Below are 24315 nucleotides of genomic sequence, written 5' to 3'. Positions count from 1 at the left end.
AGACAAATTATAAAGTCCTAACTCGCTGGTACCTTGTACCCGCTAGAGTGGCAAAATATTCACCTAATACCTCAGCTCTTTGTTTTCGAGGATGCCCAGAAATAGGCACATATTTACACATATGGTGGACGTGCCCAGTAATCCAAACCTTCTGGAAGGAAGTTTTCGTGATTGCATCTAAAATATTTAAAAAGATAATACAACCAGATCCATATTTAACTTTACTTAATCTAAAACCGGAATGGTTAACACTCTCTCAATTCAAACTTATGATCCAACTAATAACGGCTGCAAAACAAACAGTGGCCAAGGCATGGAAATCTCCTACATTGGTACTAGCAGAAACAATTCACAGAATGAATAATACAATGTCCCATGCTAAGATGGTAGCCATCGATCAAAATCAAATTCCAAAATTTGAAAAACTTTGGCACCCTTGGATAAAACAACAGTTCCTGTCAAATTTCAATGACTCTGTCCTGTTGCCATGGTAACAGATTAAATGACTTACAGAGACACCCATTCTAAGGCTTCAAAGAGAACTAAAAAGAATAATAAACTGACGAGCGGGACAACCTTGTGGACCATACCTCTACCTTTCAACCCTTTTTCTTCTTTCTCTTTCCTTTTCTCCACCTTACGATTAAAGCTCATTATCAGAATTTATTTGACCTATATACACTCTACTTGTAAACAATATGTATAGTAGGTATAAATCATTTAAATACCTACAAAAGTAACTAAGGAAATGATATATATCTTTAATTTAGGTTTACGTGAACCCAATGTTTAATATTTGAAATTTCATGATATTTACCTATATAAACCCTACTGTAAAACAATGAGCTTACTTTATAGATCCTTGTAAACTTACTTTATGTATCTTTATAACATTGTATACTCAATAAACTTCTTTTGACAAGGAAAAAAGTGTGTAAGATTTTTATTAGATTACATTCTCTATATAATTACAATGTTTTTTTTATAACTTTCTAAAATGACAAAACTATAATTGATGTTAATGATAACATTATGTTTTCTGTTACTAGGAACATTTGAAAAGCCATCATGTCATGTGAGTATTCAATCATTACTATCAAAATGTTATCTTTGGTGGAGAGTAGAAAGCTGATGTTATTCCAAAGCAGTGGTGCCAAACTAGCAATGGACAACACATACAAATAAGAACATGCTTTCCTAAAACTAGTTAGGCTGTCAGAATGTGTGTTACCTAACAAGATGATTATTATTATTTTAAACAAGTAAAGGCTTGCAATTTGGTTTTATCAGAAATTCTGTTGTTCGCATCCTGTTAAATAGGTTATTTACTAAAACTGCAGCGTGCAAAATCTGGTGTAGCTCTAAAGAGAAACCAATCAGCTTCAAAGATTTTATTGTCAAAGCTTAATTGAACAAGCTGACATTAAAAGCTGATTGGTTGCCATGCACAGCTGCATCAAATTTACGAGCACTCCAATTTCAGAAAATCTCAGGCAGTTGAATAGCGTAAGTGTCCTAACTAGACATCTTTGGATGTGCTTCAGTTGTATGATATTTTCAATAGACAGCCGTTGAAGCATAGCTCCCAGCTATCCCTGATTTGGAGCAATGTCCCTCTGTCCCTCATTTGGGTCTGATCTATATAGTTGTATATAAAATTCACTTTTTATCTATCAAAAAGTGTTTCCCAGCGCTAAACCTTTCAGCTGATTTCTAAATTGCTGCATTTGTAAATGTCAAAAGCCAATATAAAGGAATGGTAGTGGTAAAAAAAGCACTTGTGGGTTTAACCAATCTTGTTTTTTTTTGTACAAGTCTCCTTTTAAGGGGGCGTGGCAAGGGGTGTGTCCTATGTCTGCATACTTTTGCTGATAGGTGTCCCTTATTCCCATCTCAAAAAGTTGGAAGGTATGGTTGAAGTCCCATTTATAATGACAGATTGATTCAATAAGTAAGAGTAAAAACAATCAGTGAGGTGACAGGTGCAGTTTAGGCTCCGTTCATATATCGCTTATCGGTTTCCCGCTAGCGATATGAAAGGCGAGATTCTTGCGCCTTTCTGCGTGTCACACATAGCCACATGACATGACTGGGCTACCCTATGCGCGTTTGTTGTGCCAAAGAAGCTCAGGGACCAAATTTTGGCCTCCCAACCAGGCGCGATTTTACACAGTTTTTGTTGCACGGCACAATCACACGATATTTGGGGTGCTATTGAGGATGAATGTCACCCAAATGTGCATTGTGCATTTTGCTGCAATTTGGAGTCGCGGGGAGAATATTTGTTATTAGGGGGCAGGGAAGCTGTGTTTGTCATAATTATCTCTGTCTGTACTGTGCAGGTAGATATTCAGTCATACTAGATTTGTACACCGTCTGGCTTAAGAAAGAGTGAAAGGTTTAGGAGCTTGGTGTCGCCATTGTACGTTATTGAGAATTGGACTCTCCTAATGCAGCTATCGGGACAGACTGTGCTGAGCTAGTTGAGAAATTCCTGCAGTCAGCCATGACACCTTTTCCTTAGAAACCTCTAAGTAGGAAATACTACAAAAGTATGCTGTGTGAATAGTAACACATAACAAACACAGTGAGGTTTTCTAAAATTCAACTGCAAAAGTGAAAATACACTTTTTAAGCCCTCATTCATATTGAATGTGGCTTTGAAATCGTGCGATTTCAGATGAAGTCGCACAATTTCAAAGTCGCATGTGAGAGCGACTTCAGGTGTGACATGGAGAACATCTGTGCGGCTTCATGCACAGATGTCTATGCAAATCGCACCCAAAGTCGCCAAAATTAGTGCCGGAACTACTTTTTCAATTTGATGCGGCACGCCAAAGTCAGCTTTGCATCGATTTGAACATTGGCCATTGCAGATAATAGGGTGTGACTTGTCTTGCAGTTGGACCTTTCAAATTGCATGACAAGTTTACATCAGATGCAGTCAGGTGCATTTTTAAACACAGCATAAATGCAGTACAAACACATATGCAAGAAAAATGTGTTCCAACGAAAAATGTGTTCAGTTTACACCACTGAAGCACTTTCATGTGCGCATAAAAAAGTACAGCATGCTACATTTTTCCGCAGCAGTAGGCATGCAAATACACAACAAATGCACATGAATGCATGCAGATGCACCATGAACACACGCAAACGTGTGTAAACACAACTTGGCAAAGAAAATAAATTGAAATAAATGAAGAAATGTTTTTAAAAAAACAATGCAAATGCACTGAAAACGCATTGCAAATACAAGGTGTAAATGAACCCTAAGACTTGGTTCACACCTATGCAGTTGGCTATTGATCCGTTTCTGCAGTGTGTTTTGCAAATAAGTTTTTACACTCGTTTTGCATTTTCTCATGCTTTTTTTTTTGGCTAATTTGTTATTGGGCAGAATGAAAAAAGTGCGGTAAAATCACAGCAAAAATGCGATACATGCTTTTCTGAAGCTTCTCCATTAAAGTCTATTAAACCAAAAACTTTCCTTTTTAAAAAAGTCCCTGACACTTTGCAAAAGTGCAGTAGCTTAAAAAAAGCATAGATGTGAAGGTGTCCCATAGGAAACCATGGGACCGTAGTGCGTTTCTGCAAAAAGCATTAAAAAAGGATAGGTCTGAACCGAGCCCCCAGCAGTTGAAACAATGAAAATTAGATCTTGTTTGCTTTGGTTACTACTCTTTACCTTTGCTTTATTAACTACTTAACGACCAGCCGGCGCAGTTGTACTGTGGCAGGTTGGCTCTCCTGCGCGAACCGCTGTCATTGTACGTTGGGAGCGTACGCAGTGATCTGTGGGCACAGGTGCCCATTTGCTAGCGGGGGAGCCAATCAGTGGGTCCGGTGGACTCAATGTCCGCTGGCCACCCGAGATCACGCCACAGAAAGGCAGAACGGTGATCTGCCAGTGTAAACAAAGACAATAAAGACAGATCCCCGTTCTGTCAGGGAAGTAGAGAGAGATCTGCTGTTCCTAGTGATCAGGAACAGCGATCTCTTTTTTTCTTCCAGTCAGTCTGCTCCCCCCACAGTTAAGGCCCATACACACGATCAGACTTTTTGACAACAAACGTGCAAATTACCTGTTTTAAGGAAAAATCCGACTGTACGCTCCATCGGTCAAACTTTTTCGGTTTTCATCAGACAAATGTTCGTTGTGCAAACAGACAAACTTTCCAGCAACAAAAGTCCTATGTTGCAAAATCCTATCGTGTGTACACAAGTCCATAGGACTTTAGTCCAAAGTACAAACAAGCATGCTCAGAACCAATGCAAAAGATCAGACAACAATACAGAAGTTGACCAAAGGGTGGCGGTAAAGAGTTGAAAAACCGCGTGATTTGGTGAAAGTTGGCTGAAAAAGTCCCGCTGTGTGTATGCATACCAAGTTCACGGCCAACCGAAATTCACGGAAAAGTTTGTTTGAAGTCTGATCGTGTGTATGAGGCTTTAGAAACATCTCCTTAGGACACACTTAACCCCTTGATCGCTCTTCCCTGCCAGTGACATTTATACAGTAATCAGTGGCTATTTTTAGCTCTGATCACTGTATAAATGTCAATGGTCCAGGGGTGTTTGCTTTCCAAAATTGGGTCATTTTGTGGGTAATTCCACTGTCCTGGTGCTCAAGGACCTTCAAAAGTGTAATGGGTAGGAATGAAATGAGATTTGTAATTTATGCTCCTAGCACGCCTGAAGGTACTAAATTGACAACTTTGTGTAAAAAAAAAAAAAAAAAAAAGACTTTCATTTTCTTTCCACGTTTTCTGAAGACTTGTGTAAAAAAATTAACCGTTCAAAAGACTCATTATGCCTCATAGAATGTACGTTGGGGTGTTTGTTTTCCTGACGGTGCTCCATGCATGTTGGGCTTCTGTATGTGGTCAGGCTGTGCAAAAGTCTCACACATGTGGTATCGTCATACTCAGGAGGACTATCAGAATGTATTTTGGGGTGTCATTTTTGCTATATACATGCTTTGAGTTAGAAATACCTTATAAACTGACCACTTTGTGTAAAAAAAAAAAAAAAAGTTTTAATTTTCTTTCCACGTTTTCCGAAGACTTGTGGAAAAAAATGAACCGTTCAAAAGACTCATTATGCCTCATAGAATAGACATTGGGGTGTTTGCTTTACAAAATGGGGTAATTTAGTGGGTAATTCCACTGTTCTGGTGCTCCAGGGCCTTCACAAATGTAATAGGTCCTTAGGAAATTAGAGGTGTAATTTATGCTCCTAGAACCCCTGATGGTGCTCCCTGCATGTTGGACTTCTGTGTGGCCAGGCTGTGCAAAAGTCACACTGTGGTATCGCCATACTCGGGAGGAGTAGCAGAATGTATTTTGGGGTGTAATTGGAAGTATGCATATGCTGTGTGTGATAAATAACTTGTTATTAAGACAATTTTGTGAAAAAAAAAAAAAAAATCTTAATTTTCCCAAGAATTGTGGGAAAAAAATTACAACTTCAAAAAACTCACCATGCCTCTTAATAATACCTTTGACTGTCTACTCTTCAAAATGGGGTCATTTTGGGGGCATTTGTACTTTCCTGACATTTTGGGGCCTCAAGAAATGAGATAGGCCGTCAGTGCATCAGGTGTGATTAATTTTCAACGATTTGCACCATAGCTTGACTTTATAACTTTCACAGAGACTAAATAATATCCACTAATTTGGGTTATTTTTACCAAAGGGATGTAGCAGTATAAATTTTGGCCCAAATTTATGAACAAAAATGACTTATTTGCAAAATTTTATCATAGAAACTAAAAAAAAAGTGTTTTTTTTTTCAAAAATTTCACTCTTTTTTTTCACTTATGTCGCAAAAAATAAAAAACCCAGTGGTGATTAAATACCACCAAAAGAAAGCGCTATTTGTATGGAAAAAAAAAATGATAAAAATCTTGTTTGGGTACAGTGTTGCATGACTGAGTAATTGGCATTCAAAATTTGAGAGCACTGAAAGTTAAAAATTGGCCTGGGCAGGAATGGTGTATAAATGTCCTGTATTGAAGTGGTTAAAAAACAGTGATGGTAATTGTAATAATAATGATCATAATCGTAAAGATAATAATGATCATATTAATAGTAATTATTATTAGTCACACACACACACACCGATTTTAGAAGCACTTCACTTGCGCTGCGCCCCCTTCATGGAGTAAATTGTACCGCCAAGGGCATCTGTCCCTTCCGCCCCCCTTGTACCGGCCCTGCTGCCCTCTCAGTGCATAACTTGCTGAGGGGGAAACCACAGAAAGCAGACAGCATCTGCAGGGGACTGTAAGAGAGGAGATAAGCTACCCCTCTGCAATATCCTTGCACAGAGCAGGAAGGTATAACATATTTTTTTATTTAAATAAAAAAGGTTTATCAATTTAATTTCTTCTCACCAAACATCTCTTGGCACGTACCAGAGATACATTTATAAATGCCCACTCATTAAAGCCACTTTGTGAAGCACTCAATCCCCTCACTGGGTTCTGTCACTGACAGCTCCTGCCAACACTGATGGTTGGGAACCAAAGTGGTTCCCAAACATGTGATTACTCTCAGCTATGACAGTTATCACATGCAGGCTGGAGGATATAATAAATAAAAGCCTTCAGCATGCAGATGAATACTGCCACCCTCAGGCCACAGTGGCATATGTCATTTTATCATAATTCAATAACAATTTTAAATAAATATATATATATATATATATATATATATATATATATAATTTTACAGTGGGGACGGAAAGTATTCAGACCCCCTTAAATTTTTCACTCTTTGTTATATTGCAGCCATTTGCTAAAATCATTTAAGTTCATTTTTTTCCTCATTAACCACTTCAGCCCCGGAAGGATTTACCCCCTTCCTGACCAGAGCACTTTTTCCAATTTGGCACTGCGTTGCTTTAACTGCTAATTGCGCGGTCATGCAATGCTGTACCCAAACTAAATTTGCGTCCTTTTCTTCCCACAAATAGAGCTTTCTTTTGATGGTATTTGATCACCTCTGCCGTTTTTATTTTTTGCGCTATACACGGAAAAAGACCGAAAATTTTGAAAAAAAATGATATTTTCTACTTTTTGTTCTAAAAAAAATTCAATAAACTCAATTTTAGTCATACATTTAGGCCAAAATGTATTTGGCCACATGTCTTTGGTAAAAAAAATGTCAATAAGCGTATATTTATTGGTTTGCGCAAAAGTTATAGCGCCTACAAACTAGGGTACATTTTCTGGAATTTACACAGCCTTTAATTTATGACTGCCTATGTCGTTTCTTGAGGTGCTAAAATGGCAGGGCAGTACAAAACCCCCACAAATGACCCCATTTTGGAAAGTAGATACCCCAAGGAAATTGCTGAGAGGCATGTTGAGCCCATTGAATATTCATTTTTTTTGTCCCAGGTGATTGAATAATGACAAAAAAAAAAAAAAAAAATTACAAAAAGTTGTCACTAAATGATCTATTGCTCACACAGGCCATGGGCATATGTGGAATTGCACCCCAAAATACATTTAGCTGCTTCTCCTGAGTATGGGGATACCACATGTGTGGGACTTTTTGGGAGCCTAGCCGCATACGGGGCCCCGAAAACCAATCACTGCCTTCAGGATTTCTAAGGGCGTACATTTTTGATTTTACTCCTCACTACCTATCACAGTTTTGAAGGCCATAAAATGCCCAGATGGCACAACCCCCCCCCCCCAAATGACCCCATTTTGGAAAGTAGACACCCCAAGCTATTTGCTGAGAGGCATGTTGAGTCCATGGAATATTTTATATTTTGACACAAGTTGCGGGAAAGTGACAATTTTTTTTTTTGCACAAAGTTGTCACTAAATGATATATTGCTCACACAGGTCATGGGCATATGTGGAATTGCACTCCAAAATACATTCTGCTGCTTCTCTTGAGTACGGGGATACCACATGTGTGGGACTTTTTGGGAGCCTAGCCGTGTACGGGGCCCCGAAAACCAATCACCGTCTTCAGGATTTCTAAGGGCGTACATTTTTGATTTTACTCTTCACTACCTATCACAGTTTCGGAGGCCATGGAATGCCCAGGTGGCACAAACCCCCCCCAAATGACCCCATTTTGGAAAGTAGACACCCCAAGCTATTTGCTGAGAGGCATGGTGAGTATTTTGCAGCTCTCATTTGTTTTTGAAAATGAAGAAAGACAAAAAAAAATTTTTTTTTTCTTTTTTTAATTTTCAAAACTTTCTGACAAAAAGTGAGGTCTGCAAAATACTCACTATACCGCTCAGCAAATAGCTTTGGGTGTCTACTTTCCAAAATGGGGTCATTTGGGGGGGGTTTTGTGCCACCTGGGCATTCCATGGCCTCCGAGACTGTGATAGGCAGTGAAGAGTGAAATCAAAAATTTACGCCCTTAGAAAGCCTGAAGGCGGTGCTTGGTTTTCGGGGTCCCATACGCGGCTAGGCTCCCAAAAAGTCTCACACATGTGGTATCCCCGTACTCAGGAGAAGCAACAGAATGTATTTTGGGGTGTAATTTCACATATTCCCATGGCATGTTTGAGCAATATATCATTTAGTGACAACTTTGTGCAAAAAAAAAAAAAAAAAAAAAATTTGTCTCTTTCCCGCAACTTGTGTCACAATATAAAATATTCCATGGACTCGACATGCCTCTCAGCAAATAGCTTGGGGTGTCTACTTTCCAAAATGGGGTCATTTGGGGGGGGTTTGAACTGTCCTGGCATTTTATGCACAACATTTAGAAGCTTATGTCACACATCACCCACTCTTCTAACCACTTGAAGACAAAGCCCTTTCTGACACTTTTTGATTACATGAAAAAATTATTTTTTTTTGCAAGAAAATTACTTTGAACCCCCACACATTATATATTTTTTTAAAGCAAATGCCCTACAGATTAAAATGGTGGGTGTTTCATTTTTTTTTTTTTTCACACAGTATTTGCGCAGCGATTTTTCAAACGCATTTTTTGGGGAAAAAACACACTTTTTTACATTTTAATGCACTAAAACACACTATATTGCCCAAATGTTTGATGAAATAAAAAAGATGATCTTAGGCCGAGTACATGGATACCAAACATGACATGCTTTACAATAGCGCACAAACGTGCAGTGGCAACAAAATAAATACATTTTTAAAAGCCTTTAAAAGCCTTTACAGGTTACCACTTTAGATTTACAGAGGAGGTCTACTGCTAAAATTACTGCCCTCGATCTGACCGTCGCGGTGATACCTCACATGCATGGTGCAATTGCTGTTTACATTTGACGCCAGACCGACGCTTGCGTTTGCCTTAGCGCGAGAGCAGGGGGGACAGGGGTGCTTTTTTTTTTTTTTTTTTTTTTTTTTCTTTATTATTTTTTTGCTTTTTTATCTTATTTTAAAACTGTTCCTTTCATTTTTTTTTTTTTTTTTAATCATTTTTATTGTTATCTCAGGGAATGTAAATATCCCCTATGATAGCAATAGGTAGTGACAGGTACTCTTTTTTGAAAAAATTGGGGTCTATTAGACCCTAGATTTCTCCTCTGCCCTCAAAGCATCTGACCACACCAAGATCGGTGTGATAAAATGCTTCCCCAATTTCCCAATGGCGCTATTTACATCCGGCGAAATCTAAGTCATAAAATGCTCGTAGCTTCCGGTTTCTTAGGCCATAGAGATGTTTGGAGCCACTCTGGTCTCTGATCAGCTCTATGGTCAGCTGGCTGAATCACCGGCTGCATTCTCAGGTTCCCTGTTGAGACAGGAGAGCCAGAGAAAAACACGGAAGACGGTGGGGGGGGGGCATTCTCTCCCACTGCTTGTAAAAGCAGTCTAGAGGCTAATTAGCTGCTAGGATTGCTTTTACATGAAAGCCGACTGCTGGCTGAAAAGAATGATACCAAGATGATACCTAAACCTGCAAGCATCATTCTGTTATAACCACTCAAAGTCGTGAATGGTGTACCTGAAGACAAAAAAATGGTTAACAATAAAGCACAGTAAACGGTAAAGTATAAAAAATTGCATACCTGAAAAGCAAACATGATAAAACATAATAACAATAAAACATTGCAGAATAGAATACAGTAAAAAAGAGCAGAACAATAGAGAGAGAGAATAGAGAGAGAACAATAAAACGACAACTATTATTTTTTATTTTATATTTTTGTTTGTGTTTTTTTTTTTTTTTACACTTTTTTTGTAACTGTAACTTTTATAACTGTAACCGGTTCCAGGTTCGGGTCTCTCAAAATGCGATGGCATCTTGGGAGACCCTGTGAAAGTGTGCCTAGTCTGTGCAATGCTGTACCCTACGCTAATACTCAACTAGTGAATGGTAGCGCCTATATCCGCGCTTGCTGCAGACACAACATCTTTTTTGGGGGGGTTCGTTGGTTAGGGGTACTCGGGAGGACATAAAAATGCCTCTCATGCAGCCGACTGCATTTGGTTGGGGATGTGAATGGGGGAAGTACGGGCGCTGCAGAAGTGGTGGGTTCCCAATTAGGATTGGCGAATGCAGCAGGAAGGGCATTATGGGCACGACGGGCCTGTGTTTGTCTTTTTGGTGGCAGCGGGACACTATTTGTGCTTGCCACCTCACCAGCTTGAACTGCACTTATGGGACTCGCCAGGTCACTAAGTGTTACTGCAGTGCTGGTTTGACTACGACCGGGGTGTACTAGGCCGCTGGCGCTTGCCAGTTCACCAAAACGCTACCAAAAAAACTGTTAACGATCGCAGGGATCAGGCCTGACTCTGCGAACGCTGCAGTTATGCGTTTAGTGTTTTGTAAGTGACAGTGATCGATCGATACTGCACTTGGGTGGGCTGGGCTGGGCCGGGTGGAGGGGCAAAACGCAGGTGCTAGCAGGTATCTGGGCTGATCCCACTAACACTGCGTTTTTGGGAACCCTAAACTGCTGGGTACGCCAGTATAGATCTGATCGGATCAGATCAGATATTGATCAGTTCAGATACTATACCACTAAGGGAGGTGTACGGTGCGTGCGTGGGTGTTAGCGCTACTGGCACTAACCTGACGCTGCCTGGGGCTGGTGCTTGCCAGTTCACCAAAACGCTACCAAAAAAACTGTTAGCGATCGCAGGGATCAGGCCTGACTCTGCGAATGCTGCAGTTATGCGTTTAGTGTTTTGTAAGTGACAGTGATCGATCGATACTGCACTTGGGTGGGCTGAGCTGGGCCGGGCGGAGGGGCAAAACGCAGGTACTAGCAGGTATCTGGGCTGATCCCGCTAACACTGCGTTTTTGGGAACCCTAAACTGCTGGGGACGCTAGTATAGATCTGATCGGATCAGATATTGATCCGTTCAGATACTATACCACTAAGGGAGGCGTATGCTGCGTGCGTGGGTGTTAGCGGTACTGGCGCTAATCTGACGCTGCCTGGGGCGACGCATATCACCGCCGGGCGATCAGGGGGCTAAACCTTTATTCGGTAATAAACGGCGGGTGCCCTGACACTATAAAAAATAAACGAACTAACCAGCGTCACCCGTAACGGTTATACGGTGATCAGTGGTGAAAGGGTTAACTAGGGGGCAATCAAGGGGTTAAAACATTTATTAGGTAGTATATGGGGGTCCCTGTCGCTATAAAACGCTGACGGCGAACCTAAATATTTACGTCCCTAACTAGCGTCACCAGCGACACTAATACAGCGATCAGAAAAATTATCGCTTAGCGACACTGGTGACGGGGGGTGATCAAGGGGTTAAAACTTTATTAGGGGGGGTTAGGGGGGTATCCTAGACCTAAAGGGGGCCTAACACTCACTGCCCTAACACTGTAACTGTCACAAACTGACACCAATACAGTAATCAGAAGAAAAAAAAAAAAACCTGCTTGGTGTCAGTTTGTGACAGGGGGGGGTGATTGGGGGGGGATCGGGGGGCGATCGGGGGGGGGATCGGGGTGTTTTGTGTGCCTGGCATGTTCTACTGTGTGTGTGTGTTTGGTGCACTCACATTACAGTCTTCTCTCCTCGGCCCGGAACGGAAAATACCGAGCCGAGGAGAGATGACATCATTTCCTCTGCCTCTGTGTACAATACAGAGGCAGGGAAATGATCCCATTGGCTGAGAGCGATCGCGAGGGGGGGGGCCACGAATGGATGGCCTCTCCCTCACCATCGATCGCCGGGGGAGATTTGCCGACCGCCGCAGGCACCGGGGGGGATTTGCCGACCGCCGCAGGCACCGGGACCCCCCCACCCGCGGGCAGGCAAGGACGTACATGTAAGTACTTTTGACTGCCCGTGCCGCTCTGTCGACGTACATCGTCGTGCGGCGGTCGGCAACTGGTTAATGTAGGCACAGCACCCCATATTGACAGAAAAACACAGAATTGTTGACATTTTTGCAGATTTATTAAAAAAGAAAAACTGAAATATCACATGGTCCTAAGTATTCAGACCCTTTGTTGTGACACTCATATATTTAACACAGGTGCTGTCCATTTCTTCTGATCATCCTTCAGATGGTTCTACACCTTCATATGAGTCCAGCTGTGCTTGATTATACTGATTGGACTTGATTAGGAAAGCCACAAACCTGTCTAATATAAGAACTTACCGCTCACAGTGCATGTCAGAGCAAATGAGAATCATGAGGTCAAAGGAACTGCCTGAAGAGCTCAGAGACAGAATTGTGGCAAGGCACAGATCTGGCCAAGGTTACAAAAAATTTCTGCTGCACTTAAGGTTCCTAAGAGCACAGTGGCCTTAAATAGAAGACGTTTGGGACGACCAGAACCCTTCCTAGAGCTGGCCGTCCGGCCAAACTGAGCTATCGGGGGAGAAGAGCCTTGGTCAGAGAGGTACAGAGGAACCCAAAGATCACTGTGGCTGAGCTCCAGAGATGCAGTCTGGAGATGAGAGAAAGTTGTAGAGAGCCAACCATCACTGCAGCCCTCTACCAGTCAGGACTTTATGGCAGAGTGGCCCGACGGAAACCTTTCCTCAGTGCAAGACACGAAAGCCCGCATGGAGTTTGCTAAAAAAAACACCTGAAGGACTCCAAGATGGTGAGAAATAAGATTCTCTGGTCTGATGAGACCAAGATAGAACTTTTTGGCCTTAATTCTAAGCGGTATGTGTGGAGAAAACCAGGCACTGCTCATCACCTGTCCAATACAGTCCCAACAGTGAAGCATGGTGGTGGCAGCATCATGCTGTGGGGGTGTTTTTCAGCTGCAGGGACAAGACGACTGGTTGCAATCGAGGGAAAAATGAATGCGACCAAGTACAGGGATATCCTGGACGAAAACCTTCTCCAGAGTGCTCAGGACCTCAGACTGGGCCGAAGGTTTACCTTCCAACAAGACAATGACCCTAAGCACACAGCTAAAATAATGGAGTGGCTTCACAACAACTCTGTGACTGTTCTTGAATGGCCCAGCCAGACTTAAACCCAATTGAGCATCGAGAGAGAGAGAGAGAGAGAGAGAGAGAGAGAGAGAGAGAGAGAGAGAGAGAGAGAGAGAGAACTTGTATGCATTTGTCTACTTTAAAAGCTTTCTAAATTAGCATAGTTATCTGCGTGGGTCAAAATATTTTTTTAACTGTAACATGTCTTTCACAGCCACACATGGTGATCCCACAAATATTCCTTGTACTGGTGCCTCACTTGAAACTGGCCGTCAAGATGGGCAAAATATTTCAGGTGAGTACCACCACTTTCTGTACAGTATTTTAATGCATATGATTAAAATGAATTTAACTTGATTCAACTCCTGCAGTGTCATTTACGTGCACATGTACATACTGGCAAAGAACTTATAAAGTATATCCAAACGAGCTGGCCGATCACGTTCGCTGGCCATTTGCCTTACATGGAGTGGCGGGTGTCAACGGACATGTGACACGCGCTGAAATCTGGCCCTATTCGTTATAAACAGACGGTTTGGGATCCATTCCCCATCCGTCTATCGGAGGGAAACGAACAGGCGGACCGCTTCCATCCGACCGCAAAAAAGCTGCTCACTCCTCCCAACCCGCACAAAAAAAGCCCCTTCTCCCAGCTCCCACACAAAAACATACAGCTCAGCCCATACAAACCGGTGACAGTCTGGCAGCAGTTGTCCACTGGTATTCCAATGTAATCTCACATGGAGCAAATACCTGGGGTTCGGGACAGATGATCACTCCAGGACACAAACAGCTTGTGTCCAAGAACAGTCATCTATCCCTCACCATAGATAATCATTCCATAAAGTGATTACATGTAAACATCGAGGATGGCTGCTGCTGCTGTCAGTCTTTCATTGCTTTGAACAGCCTGAGCAGCTTCAACTGTATTCAAGCACCTGAAAATCCAACTGCAGGTGGAGCAAAAGGTGGAGCATCAAGAGGAAGGGGTGTGGTGTACAGATAACAGGGTGGGCATTAAACAGGAAGGGGTATGGCCTTGACAGGAAGGGGTGGGTCATATTTAAATTAGGGGGTGCATGAGTTTAGTCAGGCTTAGGGCAGCACAAAACCTAAATACACCACTGCTGACCGCCCATACAGGAAAGCGGCTGTGTCTGTGTCCACTCTGCATCAGTAGAGTGGACATGGACATGTCATCCACCTGCTCAGCACTGAGTTTCAGATAGAAAAAGGAAGTTTTAGAACGCCTGTCAAGTGTTCCCAGTGGGGAGATTCACCCTCTGTTTGTCCTGGTGAGCATTGTCAATTGGATAGAAACTGATGGGAAATAAAATTTTACAGTAGTCACAAAAAAACAGGAGACGAGGGAAAAATTGTAGTGGGGACAAGTGTTTTATAAAAGGGGGATTAATTTCCTTCCTTCATAAAATAACAAGAGAGCAGGTTCAGATATATAAAAGTAATTTCTTCGATCAATAGTCTGTTACCTTGCCTGTGAAGGGTAAAGTGACAGCATCTCCACAAAGAGGCCTCCCCAGCCCACTCACACTCACCTTGCCCAGTACTACCCTTCTGCTCCTTCCAATTCTTTTGGATATGGGGGAAAATGTGGCCACATTCCTTGTAACAGTGCTCAAGTCTAGTAGCCAATCAGTAGGACTGAGCACTGTTGCATAACATTATTGCTTTGCATAGTTATTAACACAGAATTTTACTGACAGCTGTTATGGCAAAAGGAGCAATAAAGGAGTGATGACAAGTTTAGTATAGGGCCAGGGGAAAGCAAGGTGATAGTGAAGATAATTTGCTAAAGGAATAAAGCATGTTCACTTTGAAAAGTTAATTTCCACCTAGCTTAGTGCTGGTGTTAGTCAACCAATTTTCACCTAGCTTGGTGCTGTGCTGATTCCAATCATAAAATCGTGGTAAAAGCAAAATCATTTTTATTTTAATTTTCCTTGCATTGGACTGAGTATTTGCTAACCTATCCCTTTAGTAAATCAAGCTGAGTGTCTAACAAAGGGCATTTTTTTATTGCAGTGATGGATAAATATATAGTCATGTTCGGTGTATGGGAAAACAAAAATCAACTAACTAGAACAGTCATGTGTACCTTAGAACCTCATTTTATTGCCCAGCAGCAGCAACTTTCTGCTGATGTGGTATAACTGGTCTAAAGCTCGATTCACATCTATGCGTGTTGCTTTTGAGCGTTTCTGCAGTGCTTTTTGTGGTGCTTGCTGTGTTTTTGGACATGCATTTTTACCATGACTTTGCCGTGTTTTTTTTTTTTTACACTGCATATAGCTGGTTGCTAAGGAAGGGGCCAGGAAGCCAGCCGCCACGTTCTTAACAACTGATGAGTCATCAGCTGTCAGTGGGCTTCCCCGCTGACAGCTGAATGCAAAAAAAAAAGAATTGCCAGCTAAAAAAAATATTGAAAAAAAACAGCGTGGGGTCCCCCCCAGGTCCATATTAGGCCCTTGAGTCTAGTATGGATTCGAAGGGGATTCCACCATGCCAAAATGTAAAAATAAATTGTGTGGGGTCAGCCCAAAATCTATACCAGCCTTTTATCTGAGCATGCAGCCCGGCAGGTCAGGAAAGGGAGGGGTCGAGCAAGTGTTCCCCCTCCTGAACCATACCAGTCCGCATGCCGTCAACATGGGGGGGGTGGGTGCTTTGGGGCAGGGGGGGCTCTGCCCTCCCAACCCCAAAGCACCTTGCCCCCATGTTGATGGGGACAAGGGCCTCTTCCTGACAACCCAAGCCATTGGTTGTCAGTCTGTGGGGGGGGCTTATCGGAATCTGGAAGCCCCCTTGTTAAAAGCCCCCAGATCCCGGCTTGCCCCTTATGTAAATGAGTATCGGGTACATCGTACCCCTACCCATTCACCAGAAAAAAGTAGTGTAGTGTGACAAAAGACAATAGACAGTTTTTGACAAGTCCTTTATTAAAAATGTCTTCTTCTTCTGCTTCTTCCTCAGGTCTTCTCCTTCTTCCTCTCGTCTTCTCCTCCCGCTTCTTCTTCCGGTCTTTTTCCTTCCGTCTTCTCCTTCTCCCACGTCTTCTTCCGCTCTTCTTCTTTCTCCTGTTTTCTTTGTCCAATGTTCTTCTTCCTCTTCCACCACTGCTTCCGCCGACGACCCTCCTCCGATGCTGCTTCCCGCTGATCTGTCCGCACCAATGTCAAGCATTTCTTAGGTAACTATAGGGCGTGGCCATCAGATGACATCATCTGGAGGCTCCGCCCCATGGTGACTTCACTGTCCGGGGCATGATTGGTCGGTGACGTCATGAGGGGGCGGGGCTTCCATATGATCTCATCTGATGGCCACCCCCCTATAGTTATCTAAGAAATGCTTTACATCGGCACTGACAAATCAGTGGGACGCAGCATTGGAGGAGGGTTGGCGGCGGCGGAGGAAGAAGAACACCGGACAAAGAAGACAGGAGAAAGAAGAAGTCCGGAAGAAAAATTGGGAGAAGTAGAAGACAGGAGGAAGAAGCGGAAGAAGCCTGGAGGAGGAAGAAGCAGGGAAGAAGACATTTTTAATAAAGGACTTGTCAAAAACTGTCTTTTGTCACACTACACTACTTTTTTTTTTTTTTAATGGTGAATGGATAGGGGTACGATGTACCCGATACCCATTGTCAGGGAGGGTTCCATCCGCTGATGACCGCTGCCTGATATTTGGCGTGCAGTATTGTGGTCCACCAGCAGGTGTCTCCTGGCAGTCTGGAACTGCCAGGGGAGCTTTCCTCTGTTGGTAGTATTATGTCATCTGTGGGCCGCAGTACTGGCATCCACCAGCGGATGGATCCTGGCAGTGTGGAGCAGACAGCACCTCTTGCAAACAAGTTTCACTTGAGACCAATTACAGGTATATAAATACTCAGCAAACACTCACATGTTTGCCTTGGTATCTTCCTTGTGCCCTGACCTGTACCCTGAACCCCCTAACCTGAAACTGAACCCTGTAACCTGAGCCTGGACCTGATCCCATCCTGATCCTGTCCCTACTGTGTTCCTGTTCCCTTGTAGCCTGATCCCATCCATTATCTCCCTCTCCTGTCCTGCCCTTGTTCATCTGCTCATCCTCTGTGTATGACCCTGGCCTGGCTAACGTTTGTGATTCTAGAACTGCCCTTGTTATCTGCTGATCTTCTGTGTATGACCCTGGCCTTTACTTATTTATATAACTTATCTTAAATAAACATTATTATTATTCACTTTACATGCATTTTGGTTTCCTCTTTGCAGTCCACACAGTCTGGTCACACCTGTTCATGACACCCATTCACATAGTGGGGAGGCCGGGATCTGGGGGCCCTCTTGTTAAAGGGGGCTTCCAGATTCCGATAAGTCCCCATGTGCAGACCCCAACAACCAATGGCCAGGGTTGTCGGGAATAGGCCCTTGTCCCCATCAACATGGGGGGAAAGGAGCTTTGGGGTGGGGGGCACCCAACCCCCATGTTGAAGGCATGCAGACTGGTATGGTTCAGAAGGGTGGAGTGCTCGCTCGTCCCCTCCCTTTCCTTACCTACCGGGCTGTATGCTCGGATAAGGGTCTGGTAAGGTTTTTTGGGGGGGCCTTATGCCATTTAAAAAAAGTTGACTGGGGGGTCCCCTCTGAATCCATACTAGACCCAAGGGCCTTGTATGGACTTAGGGGGGACCCCACGCTGTTTTTTTTTTTTTTCACTTTATTACAATTATTTTTTAGCCGGCAATTCTTTTTTTTCTTTTTAGCCGGCTGACAGCTGATGACTCATCGGTTGTTAAGGACGCGGCAGCCGGCTTCTCGGCCCTCTCCTTAGCAGCTAGCTATACAGTGTAAAAAAAAAAATTGCAGCAAAATCGCGGTAAACATGCAGTACTTGCGTTTTGGATGTGGGTCCATTGAAGTCTATTACATGCAAAACGCTGCATTTTGCAGGAAAACAAGTCCCCGGCCCTTTCCAAAAATGCAGAGGCACAAAAATGCATTGATGTGAACGTGTTCCATAGGAATCCATGTTAAAAAAAAATTCCCTACATTTATGCAAAATGCATCAAAAAATGCATTAGTGTGAATCAAGCCTAATGCCCTGGATTTTCCGAAAAAAGTGCGATCTGATTGTGTTGTCGGAAATTCTGATCGTGTGTGGGCTCCATTGGACTTTTTCCGTCGGAATTTCCGACACACAAAGTTTGAGAGCAGGCTATAAAATTTTCTGACAACAAAATCCGATCGGTTAAATTCTGATCGTGTGTACACAAATCCGATGCACAAAGTTCCACGCATGCTCAGAATAAATTAAGAGATGAAAGCTATTGGCTACTGCCCCGTTTATAGTCCCGACGTACGTGTTTTACGTGGCCGCGTTCAGAAAGATCGGATTTTCCGACAACTTTGTGCGACCGTGTGTATGCAAGACAAGTTTGGGCCAACATTCGTTGGAAAAAATCTATGGATTTTGTTGTCGGAATGTCCGATCAATATCCGACAGTGTGTACAGGGCATAAGTCTCATAGCAAAACCACTTTGATGAAAGCCCATACGATCTGACATGCAGCAGCAGAAATGTTTTTACTCTTTAAGGCTCGATTCACACCTATGCATGTTGCTTTTGAGCGTTTTTGGAGGTTTTTTTTTCATGCTTGCCGCGTTTTTGAGCCGCGTTTTTGCCGCGATTTGCGTTTTTTTTTTTTTTTTTTTTTTTCATTTTTTTTTACAGTCTTACAAAAAAATTACAAAAAAAAAAAAAAAAAAAAAGGCAAAAACGCACCAAAAACGCATCAAAAACGGTGCACTTGCGTTTTTGATGCTTGTCCATTGAAAACCATTACATGCAAAACGCTGCATTTTGCATGAGAAAAAGTCCCCGACCCTTTCCAAAAACGCGGAGATACAAAAAAGCATTGATGTGAACATGTTCCATAGGAACCCATGTTAAAAAATTCCCGTGCATTTCTGCAAAATGCAAAATGCATCAAAAAACGCGCTAGTGTGAATGGGGCCTTAGGCCTGATTCACGCCTATGCAGGTTGCAGTTTGCATATTCCAGGTGCATTTTGTGTTTTTCAATACACGTTTTTAATCCATTGAAGTCTATGGAACCAAAAACCAGAAAAAAGTCCCTGGCCCTTTCCATAAAATGCACAGATGTGAACTACATCCATAGGAAACCATGTTAAATGGACTGTAGTGTGTTTCTGCAAAAGTCAAAATGCGCTAAAAATGCATAGGTGTGAACCAGGCCTTAATGCAAATAATGGATTTTAAACACTTAAAGTATTAGTAAACTCTGTTACACCACTTATACCTACAGGTAAGCCTATAACAAGGCTTACCTGTAGGTACTGTGAATATCTCCTAAACTTGCACTGTTTGGGAGATATTCCGAGTGCATGCAGCTGATGACGTCACTATATGCCGAACCTTCAGAGCCTGTGCTGTAAATGGCAGCTCCCACATGCATGCGAGAGTGTGACATCACCACGCCCCTGGCCACTCATGTGGTCGGAGGCCGCGAACCCAGAAGGAAGACCAGGGGAAGATGTAAGCCCTCTCATCAGTGACAGTGTGATGCTGGAGGGCTTTCGTGTTGAGGTTAGTCTCTCATAATATGCTAGGATGCGATGCACATTATGACATTGCCTTGCAGGTGTCAGGGGATGTTATACACAACATCCAATGCAGGTGATCAGATCGCTGGGCTGCACCAAGGAATCAGGGACAAACGAGTAAATAAAGAAAGTATGTTTATTATAATGATAACGATACACGTGAAAACAAGACAGCAAACCAAAAACAAGAAAATGGTGAAAACACAGCAAACCCCCAAACCAACCTAACTATCTATCTAACTAATATAATACACAAGCAAGGAAACCAACATGCAAAATATAAGGCATGGGCCAAAGCGACAAGGGAACAGAAACCAGGAAAATGAAGCAGACCAAGGAGCAGGTAACAGGGAACAGGAAACAGGGTTCAAGGACAGGATACACAAACGGGGTTCAGGAACAAACAGGAACAGGCTGGAACAAGAGCAGGTACTGGCAGGGACAAGGGCTAGCAGAGGAATACTGAAGCACTGGAGGTTAGTTCAGGGCGGGTTTATATAGTCCAGCAAAACCATGACAGGTGTGCTTGATGGCAAGTCTGCAGACCAGGCAGGGAGACCCCCGCTGGTGGCCACTGGAATTACACCCTTTTGGTGCTGAATGTAATAGTGCCACCAGCAGGAGAAACCGGAGATGACACCGTTCCTGACAGTTCCCCCTCCTAAAGGAGTGGCCTCCGGACACTCCATTCAGCCCTGGGTACGGCAGTCCGAGTGGGTGCAGAAACACCTTAAAATGTTTCCCTACAGAGTCTGCGGACTTCTTCGCACTTCCAAGGTCAGAGTCTTTTAGTTCAATGGGGGACGTGCCATCAGAGTCTGAAAATAGGACACGTACCCCACCACCCGGGTCAGGAAGTTTGGATCTGGAGATGAAAATTAGCAGGGTAACGGGAAAGAAACCATCGGAGGCAGACCACACAGGAGCATTACATTCAAGCCAGGCGACAGACAGGATTGACCCAGCGGCAAGATGGCCATCAGTCAGGAACAGTTTTAGCAGGCACCATGTCATCAGGCTGAGCAGAAAGCAGAGGTACATCACGCTGGGCAGTAGCACATCCGCATCGAGCTGGGCAGCAGGCAAAAGCACATCGAGCTGGGCAGCAGGCAAAAGCACATCGAGCTGGGCAGCAGGCAAAAGCACATCGAGCTGGGCAGCAGGCAAAAGCACATCGAGCTGGGCAGCAGGCAAAAGCACATCGAGCTGGGCAGCAGGCAAAAGCACATCGAGCTGGGCAGCAGGCAAAAGCACATCGAGCTGGGCAGCAGGCAAAAGCACATCGAGCTGGGCAGCAGGCAAAAGCACATCGAGCTGGGCAGCAGGCAAAAGCACATCGAGCTGGGCAGCAGGCAAAAGCACATCGAGCTGGGCAGCAGGCAAAAGCACATCAAGCTGGGCAGCAGGCAAAAGCACATCGAGCTGGGCAGCAGGCAAAAGCACATCGAGCTGGAGAGCAGGCACTGGTACTTCCGGCTGGAACACTGGCACCTCAGACTGGAATACTGGCATCGAGACATCAGGCTGGAGGGCTGGCACAGAGACATCAGGCTGGAGGGTTGGCACCGAGACATCAGACCAGGCGGGAGGTACTGGAACTTCAGACTGGGCAGTAGGCCCATCAGGCAGAACAGCAGGTGCTGGCACAACAAGCTGAACAGAAGGCACATCGGACTGGATAGCAGGTACTGGAACTTCAAACCGGGCAGCCGGTACTGGAACTTTAGACTGGGCAGCAAGCACAGACACTGGCACATCAGGCAGAACAGCAGGTGCTGGAACAACAGGCAGAACAGCAGGTGAATCGGACTGGATAGTCAGTACTGGAACTTCAGACTGGGCCGTGGGCACAGGCGCTGGCACGTCAGGCAGAACAGCAGGTACTGGCACAACAGGCAGAACAGCAGGTACATCAGACTGGATAGCAGGTACTGGAACTGCAAACCGGGCAGCTGGTACTGGAACTTCAGACTGGGCCGTGGGCACAGGCGCTGGCACATCAGGCAGAACAGCAGGTACTGGAACTTCAAACCGGGCAGCTGGTACTGGAACTGCAGACTGGACAGTGGGCACAGGTGCTGGCACATCAGGCAGAACAGCAGGTACATCGGACCGGATAGCAGGTACTGGAACTGCAAACCGGGCAGCTGGTACTGGAACTTCAGACTGGACAATGGGCACAGGTGCTGGCACATCAGGCAGAACAGCAGGTACTGGCACAACAGGCTGAACAGCAGGTACATCGGACTGGATAGCAGGTACTGGAACTTCAAACTGGGCAGCTGGTACTGGAACTTCAGACTGGACAGTGGGCACAGGTGCTGGCACATCAGGCAGAACAGCAGGTACTGGCACAACAGGCTGAACAGCAGGTACAGCGGACTGGATAGCAGGTACTGGAACTCCAAACCGGACAGCTGGTACTGGAACTTCAGACTGGACAGTGGGCACAGGTGCTGGCACATCAGGCAGAACAGCAGGTACTGGCACAACAGTCTGAACAGCAGGTGCATCGGATTGGATAGCAGGTACTGGAACTTCAAACCGGGCAGCTGGTACTGGAACTTCAGATTGGACAGTGGGCACAGGTGCTGGCACATCAGGCAGAACAGCAGGTACTGGCACAACAGGCTGAACAGCAGGTACATCGGACTGGATAGCAGGTACTGGAACTTCAAACCGGGCAGCTGGTACTGGAACTTCAGACTGGACAGTGGGCACAGGTGCTGGCACAGCAGGCTGAACAGCAGGTACATCGGACTGGATAGCAGGTACTGGAACTCCAAACCGGGCAGCTGGTACTGGAACTGCAGACTGGACAGTGGGCACAGGTGCTGGCACATCAGGCAGAACAGCAGGTACATCGGACCGGATAGCAGGTACTGGAACTGCAAACCGGGCAGCTGGTACTGGAACTTCAGACTGGACAATGGGCACAGGTGCTGGCACATCAGGCAGAACAGCAGGTACTGGCACAACAGGCTGAACAGCAGGTACATCGGACTGGATAGCGGGTACTGGAACTTCAAACCGGGCAGCTGGTACTGGAACTTCAGACTGGACAGTGGGCACAGGTGCTGGCACATCAGGCAGAACAGCAGGTACTGGCACAACAGGCTGAACAGCAGGTACAGCGGACTGGATAGCAGGTACTGGAACTCCAAACCGGACAGCTGGTACTGGAACTTCAGACTGGACAGTGGGCACAGGTGCTGGCACATCAGGCAGAACAGCAGGTACTGGCACAACAGTCTGAACAGCAGGTGCATCGGATTGGATAGCAGGTACTGGAACTTCAAACCGGGCAGCTGGTACTGGAACTGCAGACTGGACAGTGGGCACAGGTGCTGGCACATCAGGCAGAACAGCAGGTACTGGCACAACAGGCTGAACAGCAGGTACATCGGACTGGATAGCAGGTACTGGAACTTCAAACCGGGCAGCTGGTACTGGAACTTCAGACTGGACAGTGGGCACAGGTGCTGGCACATCAGGCAGAACAGCAGGTACTGGCACAACAGGCACAGCGGACTGGATAGCAGGTACTGGAACTCCAAACCGGACAGCTGGTACTGGAACTTCAGACTGGACAGTGGGCACAGGTGCTGGCACATCAGGCTGGAACAGATCAGCTGGTGGGGAGGCAGGATTGGATACTGGCATGATGGTATGGGTTGGAAAAAACTTCCGCTTCTTTTTGCTTTTAGCCACTAGGGATCTATAAGTGGGTACAGGGCTGTAGGTAGGGAATGCAGCTGGTAGAAGCGAAGAGTGAAAGGATGGCAAGACAGAGGGAGTAGGTTTTGAAGGGAGATTTAGTGGAGCTGATGGAGGCAGTTGAGAAGCATCAGGGGAGTTAAAGGCAGGGTAGGTGCAACAGGAGGAAACAGGGTACAGGTATTTCATTGGTAGAGAAGTATATTTGGAGCTAACAGAAGCTGAATGCAACAGACTTGACCAGGCCTGTATTAATGATTGCACTGCATCAGGTTTGCACTTGGCTTGTCTGACCAGAGACTGCACTGATTCAATGCATTTTGCAAGCACCTGCTGGGGACAAGCTGAATATTGTTCAAAAAAGAATGCTGAGTCATCCTCCAACAGCCAAACTAAAGATTCTACCTGAGCTGCACTAAAAGGGGGTGTATAGTCATCACCTCCCTCAGCGACATCAGACAGGGCCAACTCAGTACAGATCCAAATGAATGGTTGCACATCTTCAAACAAAAAACTGCCTTGCTCAATGAAAACATGAGCTAGGCGGATGCCTTCTAACAACTGTTCCCTAGTGTATGCAGCCAATGTCTGATAA

General features: G+C 44.6%; 1 protein-coding gene across 1 annotated transcript in view; it reads left to right on the top strand.

Annotated features, from left to right (window-relative positions):
- The window catches only part of LOC141127860 (lysozyme g-like), a 110531-nt gene that overhangs the window by 34168 nt on the left and 52048 nt on the right, over positions 1 to 24315 (top strand). Inside the window, exons 2-3 of the mRNA XM_073614705.1 lie at positions 1050 to 1075; positions 13599 to 13679. Of these exons, the coding sequence (XP_073470806.1) occupies positions 1069 to 1075; positions 13599 to 13679 (88 nt within the window). The 5' untranslated portion in view covers positions 1050 to 1068. The remainder of the gene's footprint in view (positions 1 to 1049; positions 1076 to 13598; positions 13680 to 24315) is intronic.

The sequence above is a fragment of the Aquarana catesbeiana genome, linkage group LG02 (assembly GCF_042186555.1).
Source record: "Aquarana catesbeiana isolate 2022-GZ linkage group LG02, ASM4218655v1, whole genome shotgun sequence".
Classification (NCBI taxonomy): domain Eukaryota; kingdom Metazoa; phylum Chordata; class Amphibia; order Anura; family Ranidae; genus Aquarana; species Aquarana catesbeiana.
This window is presented reverse-complemented; position numbering and strand designations above follow the sequence as displayed.